This window comes from Podarcis bocagei (genome assembly GCF_964188305.1).
Source record: "Podarcis bocagei genome assembly, chromosome: 13".
NCBI lineage: Eukaryota > Metazoa > Chordata > Lepidosauria > Squamata > Lacertidae > Podarcis > Podarcis bocagei.
Genome location: NC_138138.1, coordinates 51,472,845 through 51,486,540, shown reverse-complemented (window position 1 = coordinate 51,486,540; position 13,696 = coordinate 51,472,845). Strand labels below are relative to the sequence as shown.

Sequence of the window (13,696 nt, the reverse complement as noted above, 5' to 3'; positions counted from 1 at the left end):
GAAAAGCAAAAGGGCGCATATGATCGCTCAGGATCCTCCATACGAAGGCCTCGTTCTTGTAAACATTCTCATCTTTCAGCTAACTGTTACTCCAAGTAGACCTACTGGAATTCACAGGCCTGAATTCACCACGGCTGTTCACTCTGGTGGGTGTGCTCTGAGGAAAAGCCAGTGGAATACAACCCGAACGTCTGGCGTAAGTCCTACTCAGAGAAGACCCACAGAAATGAATCGACACGGCCAACTTGTTTGTATCTTGCATTCCCATTTCACCTTTTTTCTCCAAGGAGCAAAAAAAGGTGGCGTACATGGTTCTCCCCTCCTGGTGAGGAAAACTTGAATCCAACCCAATGTTTTCCTTTCCCTTTATTTTTTTAAAAATATGAAAATCATTGTCGTTGTAAAATGATAATAATGATTAAAGCCACTACAATAAAAGCCGATGGGTAATAGGAATATTTCATCCATCGTGCTTTAAATTTGTACATTAATATCAGCAGTCTAAAGAGATGTCTAAGCGAAACAGACAAGTGTAAGCAGGTCAGATTTTCATCCAACCAGGATTGCCTTTCCAATCTTGCAGCATAAGTCTCTTAACTGGTTTTTATGTCCATCTGTTAAGTCCTATGAAGCTGTTGCAGAGACTGAAGCTTCCCACAGCTGCCTAAGTCCCCTTCTCTCCAAAGTTTCCCCCAAGAAATCTGAGACTGTGCCTGCGGGACACTACTTTCTCCTTCGCCCTCTTCATGCCTCTCTTGGTTCTTCCTCCCTGCAAAATGCATTTCTTTAGCCAAGGTGTGTGGGAAATTGCAGTCAACCATAACTAGGCACGAGTGCTAGTTAATGCGTGAAGGGGTTAAGACCACAGAGGCCGATTCCTAGACTCAGCTAGGTCACACCCCCTTTTCTCCAGTGAGGGGAAGTGAAGCCTTCTCTTCCTGTTCCTTCCTTTCTGTGCCATGTCACCCACCAGGGAGGACGTTTTCTCCAAGGTCGGAGCATGTGTTTGAAGATATCTTTCTGTATTTTCAGCCCAAGAATATTCTGCCTGTGTTCTCCTTGCTACTGCTTGGATAAATGCACAAATCTGACTTTTGGAACATTTAGTAAGTAAAGCATTTTAAGTTTACTAAACTGGTATAGTCTGATCAATGCTTGGAGGGGTAGAAAATGGGGAGCGCTGTATGCAACTAAACGGGATATGAAAGGGGTTAAAGAGGCTGCGTTCTCCACGATACTGCTGCTTAATGTTGTGAGTTTAAATTCTGCTGCTGGGGCTCCTCTTCTGCTAAAGAGTGTGTAAAGCCCAGCATTTTGAATCTAGACACCCACCGATTCTTTGGTTATTCACCCCACACGTGTGGGTCACAGGATCATATATCCCCCTACCCACCCACCCAATATCGACTGCTGTTAAATAGCTGGTGTGCTATCTTTATCTTGGTCGGCTGCAAGCATGCTGGTTTGCGCAGGAGATGCAAAAGGAAGCCTTGCCCCATGTAAAACAGAATGTGGAACTCAAAGCCACAAGACGCAGCGGCAAAGGCTGGCTCGGAAGAGCTTTGAAAATCTATCAGACTAGAGCCTCCCAAGCTGTGGTCTGTGGACCACCAGCAATCCACAAACTTCATTCAGGTGGTTTGTGGATTTGGTGTTTGGAGACGGGAGCGGCACACCCGTCGCATTCAAGGCTCCTATTGATTTGCAATTGGATCTTTATCACTCACATTTGGTTTTATTGTATTGCAATTTGGAATCTGTGGGATTGAAATCGCAATACAATAAAATGAAGGGTGTGAGAAATAAAAGGAGTGATAAAAACAAGATTAAGAAGCATTAATTCCCTAGCACAGTACATTACAAATGCTACCACAGGTAGAAAAACAATTTAAGTGGTCCGTCAAGACCCTTAGAATTTTTGAAGTCATCCGTTGGGGGGGGGATTTGGGAGTCACTGTCAAATTTAATCCAAACCTCCCCCAAACCCCTATTTGTCACAGGCAGCGAGAAAATGGAATCTCTTAGGCCAGAGGTCAGCAAACGTTTTCAGCAGGAGGCCGGTCCACTGTCCCTCAGACCTTGTGGGGGGCCGGACTATATTGGGGGGCGGGGCGGTGGAATGAATGAATTCCTATGCCCCACAAATAACCCAGAGATGCATTTTAAATAAAAGCACACATTCTACTCATGTAAAAACTTACATGGAGCTTCCCTGTCTTCAATCGTTCTCAACCAGTGTGCTGTGACACCCTGGGGTGCCTTGAATGATAGTCAAGGGTGCCGCAGGCAATACCAGCCTCTGTCCCTCTTATAATAATAATTATAATAATTTATTATTTATACCCCACCCATCTGACTGGGTCTCCCCAGCCACTCTGGGCAGCTTCCAACCAAATATCAAAAACAATACAGCGTCAAACATAAAAACTTCCCTAAACAGGGAACAGATGTCTTTTAAAAGTCAGATAGTTGTTTATTTCCTTGACATCTGGTGGGAGGGCGTTCCACAGGGCGGGCGCCACCACTGAGAAGGCCCTCTGCCTGGTTCCCTGTAACATCACTTCTCGCAGTGAGTGAACTGCCAGAAGGCCCTCGGTGCTGGACCTCAGTGTCTGTGTTGGATGATGGGGGTGGAGACGCTCCTTCAGGTATAATGGGCCTTTGAGGCCGTTTAGGGCTTTCAAGGTCAGCACCAACACTTTGAATTGTGCCCGGAAACGTCCTGGGAGCCAATGCAGGTCTTTCAGGTGTTATATGGTCTTGGTGGCCACTTCCCATCACCAGTCTGGCTGCCACATTCTGGATTAATTTTTAAATTTCTTTCCTTCCTTCCATCCTCTGACGCCCTCTCATGTCTCTGCCCCCCAAAGGCTTGCACAGCTGTTTGCTACTGCAGCCCTGGCTACAAGCTCTGCAGGCAAATGGTGCTGAGGCGGCCTCAGAGTAAGCAGGCAAGTGGGTGAGGGAGTCCGGCCAGTCAGTCTGCCAGCGCTTGCTGTTGGGAATGGACAGATAGGTGGGAAGCTGGGCAGGCAGGCAGGCAGACAGGCACTGTGCTGGCCTTTCATGTGCTTGCTGTGCGCAATGCCTGCCTGGGAGCTGAGTGCCCAGTGCTGAGGGGGCGCCTTTCCACCATGCAGGCCTCGCAGGGCCCACTGCTGCCTCCCAAAGTGAGTAAGGTGCTGGCCTCAGCCCTTGCTGTTAATAATAATAATTTTTTTAAAAAAAATATTTATACCCTGCCCTCCCTGGCAGAGCCGGGCTCAGGGCGGCTAACACCCAATAAAATTACAATAAAACGCAATAGAAAAAGAGAAAAAACAGTTCATTAAAATACGGGTTAAAATATGAGTTAAAATACAATTTAAGCCTCATTTTAGTAGTAGCCCTTTCTCCTCCTGTGATGAGGCTGCATTTTAATGTTTCAATGTCCTAATGTTGTCTTTTAATCTTGTTTTTAAGTTGTATTCATTCAACTTGTTTTTATTATTGCTTGTAAGCCGCCCTGAGCCCGGCCTTGGCTGGGGAGGGCGGGATATAAATATTATTATTATTATTATTATTATTATTATTATTATTATTATTATTATCATCATCATCATTATCATTAATCAAAACCATAAGGGGAGGGAAGACATAAGGGTCAGACTGAGTCCAAACCAAAGGCCAGGCGGAACAGCTCTGTCTTGTGACAGAGCGTTCCACCAAGTCGGGGCCAGTACTGAAAAGGCCCTGGCCCTAGTTGAGACCAATCTAACCACCTTGCGACCTGGGACCTCCAAAGTGTTGTCATTTGTGGACCTTACGGTCCTCCGCGGGGCATACCAGGAGAGGCGGTCCCGTAGGTATGTGGGTCCCAGGTCGCATACGACCCACATTGGGAGTAGACAGGCAAGTCCCAGGCCCCTGTGGGACAGTGTGAAGAAGCACCTATCTATGGGTCATGGGAGGCAGCTCAGAGACCAGGAGCAGCTGCCCAGAGGACTCCCAAGGCGGGGAATCCGAGAGAAGGGCGTTTGAAAAGGGGTGAGAGGCTGCCAGCTCTGCAGGCAAGGGGTAACATAACTGGGCTCCTGAGCCCCACAGAGGTGCCGCAGAAAGAATGCAGTTGATCAAGGGAGCCGTGGACTCAGAAAGGCTGGAAACCTCTGCCTGCCTTGATGCAATATACCTTTGATTACCCGTTGTTAAGAGGCAGGCTTGAGAAGATGCCTCTGACCGCCGAGCCCGGGTTGTGGGCCTCCGAGGCCCATTTGGCTGCTAGCCCTGGAGACAGAAGGCTGGGCTAAATGCACTTTTCTGCCCGATCCAGGAAAGCAATTTGTGTTTTCTTCAGGACACCCCTTCCGGGATTCGGGTCAGTGGGTTAAGTGCATAATGCAGCGGCTGTAATTAAAATTTCATATAATTTCCTGTGAATGAAGATCGCACCACCTGCCTCTCTGGGCGCTGGGAAGCGGGAGGGAAACCCTGGCAGGTTCCGGAACATTCCACACACCCAATGGCCGCCACCCCACCCCCCTCGCCTCTCCATCTTCCCCCCTCACCGCAAATGCTGTGCGTCGTGGAGCTGGAGCTTTCAGAGTTGGGGGACATGTCCCGCGGCGTCTCTGGGGTCTCCACGGTCCCATGGCGTATGAGGCAGCTGCGACAAGGGGAGGAGAAGGAAGGCATTGCCTGAGTTATTTTGTTATCGTTTATTCGATTTATATACTGCCCTTTATCAAAAGATCTCAGTGTAACGGTGTACGACATTAAACACACATTTTACGGAGCATAGTACAGTGGTACCTCGGTTCTCGAACGTAATACGTTCCAGATGACCGTCCGACTTCCAAAATGTTTGAAAACCGAGGCGCAAAGGGCTGGCTGCAAGTTCAATTGGAAAAATTGAAAAACATGCAGTGGAAAAACATGTTCGATTTCCAAGGCACGTTCGAAAATGGAAGCAATTACTTCCGGGTTTTCGGTGTTCGAAAACCAAAACGTTCGGCTTCCGAGACGCTCAAAAACCGAGGTACCACTATAATAAAAAAGCACAACAATGGATAGCATAACAATAAAATAATCATAGTAACAGTCCCACCGCCACCAATCTTTAACTGATCTGATAGTCTTGTCTAAATACTGCATCACAAGAGCACGACAAGTTATTGATCGATTGATCCACACATGCATTCTCCAAGGAGCTTAAAGTGGTATCCATGGTTTCCCCCCTTTAATCCTCACAAATATCCACACCTTTCAACATTCCTCCGATGAAAATAGGGACATCCTAACCCGGTGAGATAAGTTAGGCTGGGAAACTGTGACTGTCCCAGGGTCACCCAGTAAAGATTCATAGCTGAGCAGAGATTTGAACTCCTAGGCCTACTCTCCATAAACCACTCTGCCACACTGTTGCACTGAAAGTGCGAGGGACATGCGCACACCCCTGAAAATTTGAGGGTCGCCTCTTCCCTAACGCAGCGGTGGGGGACCCTTTTTGGTCCCTCCGGGTGTTGCCAAACTACAACTCCCATGAGTGCCGGCAAGCACTGCCAATGGCCAGCGATGACGGCAGCTGTAGTTCAGCAATGTCCGGAGGGCCAAACGTCTGCCCGCCCCGACCTAACAGCTTGTCACCTGTTTGCCTGCCTCCTCCTTCCACTCTTTCAAAAAGGGGTTTTTTTAACCCCCCTGCGAGAGAACTCAGCTGTCTGGGTCAGGAAATGGAGCCCTACAAGTTGCTGGGGATCGCAAGCAGGGAGAGAGCTTTGCCACTGTTTCACGCTGGTCCTGTTTTTGGGCTTCGCGCTGCGGCCTCTGTGATAACAGGATACTGGACTAGGTTTTCCCCACCACCACTCTTGAAATAATAGAATTGAGAAGTTGGAAGGGACCCCAAGGGTCATCTAGTCCAACCCCCCTAAAATGCAGGCATCCTGCCCACAGCTGCCCCTGGTGGGCTCGAACAACCAACCTTCGGGTCAACAGCAAGATGCATTGCCCATTGCGCCACAGGGTCCTTTGACCTGTTCCAGCAGAGCTCTGCTTATGAGACACCAGCGATGGGGGGGGGGGGGAGGGCACCAGAACAACCATAGAGTCAGGCTTTCTGGGATTAAGGGTGAGGCATGACAAAATAATAATAATAATAAATAATAATAAATAATAATAAATTTTATTTATATCCCGCCCTCCCCAGCCGAAGCCGGGCTCAGGGCGGCTAACAACAATAAAATAGTACAACATTCTAAAATCATTTCCTTATAAAATTAATTCAACTCAAATTGATGGCAACCATTGGGCTAGAGTTCTATGAGGATTACAGAAGGAGACAGGGGGTCAGACTGTGCCCTGGCCAAAGGCCTGGTGGAACATCTCTGTCTTGCAGGCCCTGCGGAAAGATGTCAAGTCCTTCAGGGCCCTAGTCTCTTGTGAAAGAGCGTTCCACCAGATCGGGGCCACGGCCGAAAAAGCCCTGGCTCTGGTTGAGGCCAGCCTAACCTCTCTGTGGCCCGGGACCTCCAAGGTGTTTTTGTTTGAAGACCGTAAGTTCCTCTGTGGGACATACCAGGAGAGGCGGTCCCATAGGTACGAGGGGGGTGGTGGCTTTGGGGGCCAAGCCATCTCCGCCACTGCAAGGATGTTGTTAATCCCAGAAGATAGAAATCAATTAGTGTGAAAACAATTTGGGGGGTGGGGGAGAAACCCCACTGTCAAAAGCTATATTTCTCAGCAGGCACAGGGTGGTCTCTCTCTGTGCCAACCTCTTCTAACCTCCAAATCAAGTTGAACTACAACTCCCAGAGCCCCTGGCGCCTGGCTGGAACGAACAGGAGTTGTGGGGCACACAAGAGGGAGTCAAGTGCATTTCGGGAGTTTGGAGATTCGCAGATATAAAGTGGTCTGAAGCACTCTCACGCCCTAGCATTTTTTAAAAAATCCACTTTAAAAAAGAGAAAGACTTTTTGTGGCTTGGAGAATGATGGGCTATGGATTGCTAATGGGGAGACGTCTAAAAGCATGAGAAGAGACTGGCAGCAGGATCAGGCCAGGGGCCAATCTAGTCCAGCAGCCTGTTCTCGCAGTGGCCAAGCAAGGAAAACCCGCAAGCAAGACCTGAGGGCAACAGAAACACGGCACTCCCCCCTCCTGCCGCTTCCAGCAACTGGTTTTCAGAAGCACCCAGCCTCCAGCCATGGAGCTATTGCGTAAACACTCTGCAAACAAATCAGAATTAATGCTGGGTGCACAATGAAAGCTATGCACAAGCAGATCAGGATGAAAGCTCAAGAAATTGGATGTCTGAAGGGTACCGGGTGCGAGGGAAGGCTGCTAGTCTAGCCTTTAGCATCTCTGTGGTGAAAATCCTATACATTCCACATTAGAATTTACCGTATTTTTTGCCCTATAGGACGCACTTTTCCCCCTCCAAAAATGAAGGGGAAATGTGTGTGCGTCCTATGGGGCGAATGCAGGCTTTCGCTGAAGCCTGGAGAGCGAGAGGGGTCGGTGCGCACCAACCCCTCTCTGTCTCCAGGCTTCGCGGACCTCTCCGCAAGCAGCGGGAGCCAGCGCTGGCCTCCCACGGCTTGCAGAGAGCTGCCTGTTTGGGGGCTGGGGTCGGGGGAAGCTTGGGCCTCCCCCGCCCCAGCCCCGCGCCTGGGGGGGAAATAAACTTTTTCCCTTTATTTCCCCCCCAAAAAACTAGGTGCGCCTTATGGGACGGTGCGTCCTATAGGGCGTAAAATACGGTAGAAAGGGAAGTCAGTTCCACACAGACAAGAAATTAATAATAATAATAATAATAATAATAATAATAATAATAATAATAATAATATATTATTTGTACCCCGCCCATCTGGCTGGGTTTCCCCAGGCACTCTGGGCGGCTTCCAACAAAGATTAAAAATACATTAAAATGTCACACATTAAAAACTTCCCTGAACAGGGTCTGCCTTCAGATGTCTTCTAAATGTCAGGTAGTTGTTTATCTCTTTGGCATCTGATGGGAGGGTGTTCCACAGGGTGGGAGCCACTACCGAGAAGGCCCTCTGCCTGGTTCTCTTTAGCTTTGCTTCTTGCAATGAGGGAACCACCAGAAGGCCCTCGGAGCTGGACCTCAGCGTCCGGGCAGAACGATGGGGGTGGAGACGCTCCTTCGGGTATACTGGGCCTTTGAGGCCGTTTAGGGCTTTAAAAGTCCACACCAACACTTTGAATTGTGCTGTGCGATTCTGGCCTTTTCTATACAGTGGTACCTCGGCTTAAGTACTTAATTCGTTCTGGAGGTCCATTCTTAACCTGAAACTGTTCTTAACCTGAAGCACCACTTTAGCTAATGGGGCTTCCTGCTCCTGCCGCGCTGCCGGAGCACGATTTCTGTTCTCATCCTGAAGCAAAGTTCTTAATCCGAGGTACTATTTCTGGGTTAGCGGAGTCTGTAACCTGAAGCGTATGTAACCTGAGGTACCACTGTAGTTTATCATCATCATCATCATCGTCGCCTCCATGTTTTCCGCAACACGGAAGCACACCTTGGTCCTCTGCTCACGCCCACACACAAAGGTTGTCGTGAAAGGCGCCGTTACAGCGAACGGCTGAGAATTTGGCAACCCCGCCACCCGCAGCCAATGTTCTCCCTGCCCTACGGCTTCTTCATACTCACACAGAGGCTGGGCTAGGGAAGATTTTGGCTAAGGAAGTGTTGACGTGCCTCGTGACCTGGTCAGCGCTTTCCGGGGTGGGGAATTTCAAGCTGTAGTTGGCCTTCTCCGTCTCCACCAGGATCTGAATGTGGAAGGAAGGCAAAATGTCGTCAGCACCCGACAGACACCAGTGTCATCATCATGTGTGGTTTGGGAGCTGCACGGTCAGGGAAAAGACAATGCTGTCCAGGGTTGTTAAGACTGCGGAGAGAATAATTAGGTGCACTCTTCCCACCTTGGATCAAATCTATGCTTCCAGGTGTCATAAGAAAGCTGCAGAGATGGCGCAGGATAGTGCGCACCCCGGAAATGATCTCTTTCAGCTTCTGCCTTCTGGAAGAAGGTACAAGGTTATAAAGACTAGGACTAGCCGCCTGAGAAACAGTTTCTACCCAAATGCGATTTTGGTTTTAAATGCAGTGTAAGGTAGTCTCCGTGGGAGTACATTGTATTTAATTATTGGGTATCAGAGTTTTTAGGGACGCGGGTGGCGCTGTGGGTTAAACCACAGAGCCTAGGACTTGCCGATCAGAAGGTCAGCGGTTTGAATCCCCACGACGGGGCGAGCTCCCGTTGCTCTGTCCCTGCTCCTGCCAACCTAGCAGTTCAAAAGCACATCAAAGTGCAAGGAGATCAATAGGTACAACTCCGGCGGGAAGGTAAACGGCGTTTCCATGCGCTACTCTGGTTCGCCAGAAGCGGCTTAGTCATGCTGGCCACATGACCCGGAAGCTGTACGCCGGCTCCCTCGGCCAATAAAGCGAGATGAGCGCTGCAGCCCCAGAGTCGGTCACAACTGGACCTAATGGTCAGGGGTCCCTTTACCTTATCAGAGTTTCTGGGGGGCTAACCAGGCTGGGATAGCTGGGATAGCAGGCTTGTTGGTTTTTGAATGTCTGGTGTAGATTTTTTCAATTTCGTTGTTCCGTATGGGACAATGACAACAAAGATTATCGTATCGTAAGAGCACCCCTTTGCGGGAGATGCCCCCTGCTCCTACCTGGTTGTGATGTAGGGCGTTTAAGGCTCGGATCTCCAGGACATTGAACGAGCATTCGAGCTGCGAGGGAGGGGAAAAAAGAGTCACTTGTTGCGACGCAACAGAAGCGAATGTCACATCCACGGCACACGTTCAAAGCGCATAACCTCCCCTAAAGAATCCTGGGAACGGGAGTTTTAAGAATGCTGTGAATCGTAGCTCTCTGAGGGATAAACAACCGCCTCTCAGGGTTGCTGTAAGGACAAAATATGGAGGAGGAGAGCCAGAAGCCTAGAGATCCTTGGAAGATAAAGGTGGCTATATAAATGTAATAACAAATAAATAAACTACAGTTCCCGGGATTTTCTGGAGGAAGCTATGACTGTTAGGCTGCATACGCATCATACTGCTATAGGTTTGGGGAAGGTCTGTAGGAATCCAAATATCCAGAGTGTGGGGTCAGGTGGGATTACTATGAGGAATTATAAAATATGCATCAAGCCATTGTGTCCACGATGAATGCATTGTGTTGACTGGGTTTAATTCATTGACAATAATTTCTGATCAAATCCCACAACCCTCTGTATCTCTGGCCATTTTCTCTCCTGCCCACTTCTCTTTCTTGACCAATCACGTATGCAGCCCAGTTGCTTCCAGTTGCTTGCCAGGAAGGCATCCTGGGCCATAAAGATAGTGGGCAAGTTTTGTTGATGTAGCTTTTCCGATATGTTAATCTTAGGATGTTAATCTTAGGGCCAGGAAATAGATCTCACCTGAAGGTGATAATGATCGCTGTCTTCCTGGCCATCCTTCTTATCATGTGTATTGCTTGTTTATGACCTCAGGGGTTGCCAAATGCACTCCTTTGTACAGTGGTGCCTCGCAAGACGAAAAGAATCCGTTCGGTGATTCTCTTCGTCTAGTGGTTTTTTTGTCTCGCGAAGCAAGCCCATTGACGGATTAGCGGATTTGCGCTATTAGCGCTATTAGCGTCTTATCTGCTGATCGGATCAGCTGATAAGCGGCTTAGAAAAAGGGGGGGGACCCCCGCAGGAACTCGCAAGGCATTGTCGTCTTGCAAAGCAAGCCCATAGGAAATTCGTTTTGCGAAGCACCTCCAAAACGGAAAACTCTTTCGTCTAGCGAGTTTTCCGTCTTGCGAGGCATTCGTCTTGCGGGGCACCACTGTAGTTCTGTTTTGTTTACCCCAGAAATATGTATGCTTACCGTATTTTTCGCCCTATAGGACGCACTTTTCCCCCTCCAAAAATGAAGGGGAAATGTGTGTGCGTCCTATGGGGCGAATGCAGGCTTTCGCTGAAGCCTGGAGAGTGAGAGCGGTCGGTGCGCACTGACCCCTCTCGCTCTCCAGGCTTCAGCAAGCTATCCGCAAGCAGCGGGAGTGCTCCCGCTGCTTGCGGAGAGTTGCCTGCATGCCGAAGCCTGCGTGCGCTGAGATCAGCACATCCAGGCTTCGCGGACCTCTCCGCAAGCAGCGGGAGCCAGCGCTGGGCTCCCACGGCTTGCAGAGAGCCGCCTGTTTGGGGGCTGGGGTCGGGGGAAGCTCGGGCCGCCCCAGCCCCGCGCCTCGGGGGGAAATAATTTTTTCCCCTTTATTTCCCCCCCAAAAAACTAGGTGCGCCTTATGGGACGGTGAGTCCTATAGGGCGAAAAATACGGTAATTAGTTTTGGTAGTTTAACTTTGTCCCCACATGGGGTTTGTTGAAATGCTCAGAAGAAATCTGATTGGCTCTTACGAAGACTCTGTAAAAAGTTCTTTTGTGAATAAAACGACCTGGGCCGGAGGGTGGAGACAGAGATGATTATACGCGCCCTTCCCAGAGTCTTGCTGGTTCAAGCCTCTGTGTGTATTCTTATTAATCAGAGTTCAATCTTTCCTTTACTTTGGGAACGCCTCAAGGGGTCCCTTCTAAGCCTGTGATCCTGTACCCGTGAGGTTAGAATGGATAAGAAGAAACCCAAGCCAGTTCCTTTGTGAAGGTAACGGCTTTAGCTGGCAAGTTAAGTACCGCCATTTACATGTCCAAAGCGGTTGCCCTGTTGCCATGGAGACAGGCCTTCTCCCACCTCACCCGATAGAGAACAATAGGCCAAGGTGTACGTTTTTTTGGCTGACACTGGAAGCCGGAGACCCAAAGGCTTCTCTTGCTCTGTGCTGGATCCCAAAGTGATCTGTTTGGGGCTTCCCTAATAACCTAATGGGGAAGCAAGATCTCTGGGAGTGAGCCAGGTTATATATGGAAATAAAACCGTTTATCTTAAAAACACCATTGTCTCTATGGACCTTCGTCCCAAGGAAACCGAAATCTCTGGTAAGCACTGGGACCCAAGGAGCCTCTCACTGCTCAGAGATAGGATTGTACACAATGATACATTTAAAGCACTTTATTTCCCAAAAAGAATTGTGGGAACTGTAGTTTATCCATCACAGAGTTACAATTCCCAAACAAAAACTATACTTTGTTGTGCTTTAAATGTACGGTGTGTAAAGAGGTATAAATGTATTTTAAATCACACACACACACAAAATCTCTCATTTGTTCTTCCACTCACCTTGGCTGGTACCTTTAGCCCAAAGAGATAGATTCGCCAAGTGGTGAGCACCTGTGGGAAAAAGAGCGAAGCACAGAAGACGTGAACGACAGCACAATCCTTTTCTGTTTCCCTTTAAGACACAATCCTCATATGGATATTGCGTTGCTTTTTCTGCCTTCTGCTATGTGTGTCTCTCCAGACCTGAATTGGCACTACCTCTCTCCAAACATTTCTCCCCAACCTGGATCTTCTAGAATACTGATGAGCGTTGAACTTGTTTATTTTGGAAGACATTTTGCCTCTGACGCAACATTCTGGCAGGGAAGCGTTCCATTTCCCCAAGTCTGCCATTTGGCCTTTTAACAATTAGTGTCATTATTACCTGCCCTCCAACCTGCGGGTCCCAGGGTGCGTGGCGAAAATTTTTGAAAATTCAGAATTAAAATATTACCATGTGCAGTGGTGGTGAAATGAAGGTGGTGGACTCTCGTTCATTAGATGTTTTTAAATGGAGGTTGGATGGCTGTCTGTCCTGGAGATTCCTGCATAGCAGGGTTTTGGACTAGATGACCGACAGGGTTCCTTCCAATGCTACAGTTCTATTATCCTGTTTATTACAGCGCATGAGCTCTCGACAGCTTCACGAGTAAGTTGCGCAAGAGCTGCTAACTTAGAGAAACCTTTAGCAAGCTAAAAATAATGCTAGTTGCTGGAAATCACATTTGCAATGTTGGGAAGTGAATTGCTGATTTCCCAGCCTGCCAAGTCTTTCTCGCTCTCCTCCTCCATCTCTAAGCCATGATGGTAAGATCCGCACTCAGGGCACTCCAGAAATCAGGGGGTCACAGCAAGGAAACAAATGTGTAACTGTGCCAATAGGAAAAAACAGAATGCGTATGTGCCAGAACATGGGTAGGCAAACTAAGGCCCGGGGGCCGGATGCGGCCCAATCGCCTTCTAAATCTGGCCTGCGGATGGTCCAGGAATGTGTGTTTTTAACATGAGCAGAATGTGTCCTTTTATTTAAAATGCATCTCTGGGTTATTTGTGGGGCATAGGAATTTGTTCATTTTCCCCCCCCATATAGTCCAGCCCCCCACAAGGTCTGAGGGACAGTGGACCGGCCCCCTGCTGAAAAAGTTTGCTGACCCCTGTGCTAGAACTTAACTAGGGGGAAAACTCACACTGGCTCCACTCGCTCTCCAGACCCGTAAATGGAGTCGCCACATTTTGCCTTAAATCACAATGTGGGGCAGAAGGTGGAAATTCAGCAGGTGCAGCGTTTCAACCCCGTGGCTTCACCTGTTGAATACTGGCCTGTAGCGAACCTTTCAAAGGCATGGATTTCCGGTGTTCCTGGCACCCACCTGGGGGCGGGAAGGTGGTAGCTTTTTGGCGGGGAGTCCTCTGATGCAGTGATTGGAAGATCACCCTGTTGCCCCTTGGCTGAGGGGGGTGTCCTGTCCC

General features: G+C 48.8%; 1 protein-coding gene across 6 annotated transcripts in view; it reads right to left on the bottom strand.

The window, feature by feature from the left end:
• Positions 1-13,696, bottom strand: part of CARMIL3 (capping protein regulator and myosin 1 linker 3) — a 93,698-nt gene that overhangs the window by 57,118 nt on the left and 22,884 nt on the right. For all 6 annotated transcript variants that reach the window (XM_081167677.1, XM_081167673.1, XM_081167675.1 and 3 more), the window contains exons 3-6: positions 12,248-12,298; positions 9,694-9,753; positions 8,654-8,775; positions 4,548-4,645 (exon numbers count right to left, since the gene is read on the bottom strand). In XM_081167677.1, coding sequence (XP_081023803.1) covers positions 4,548-4,645; positions 8,654-8,775; positions 9,694-9,753; positions 12,248-12,298 — 331 coding nt within the window. The remainder of the gene's footprint in view (positions 1-4,547; positions 4,646-8,653; positions 8,776-9,693; positions 9,754-12,247; positions 12,299-13,696) is intronic.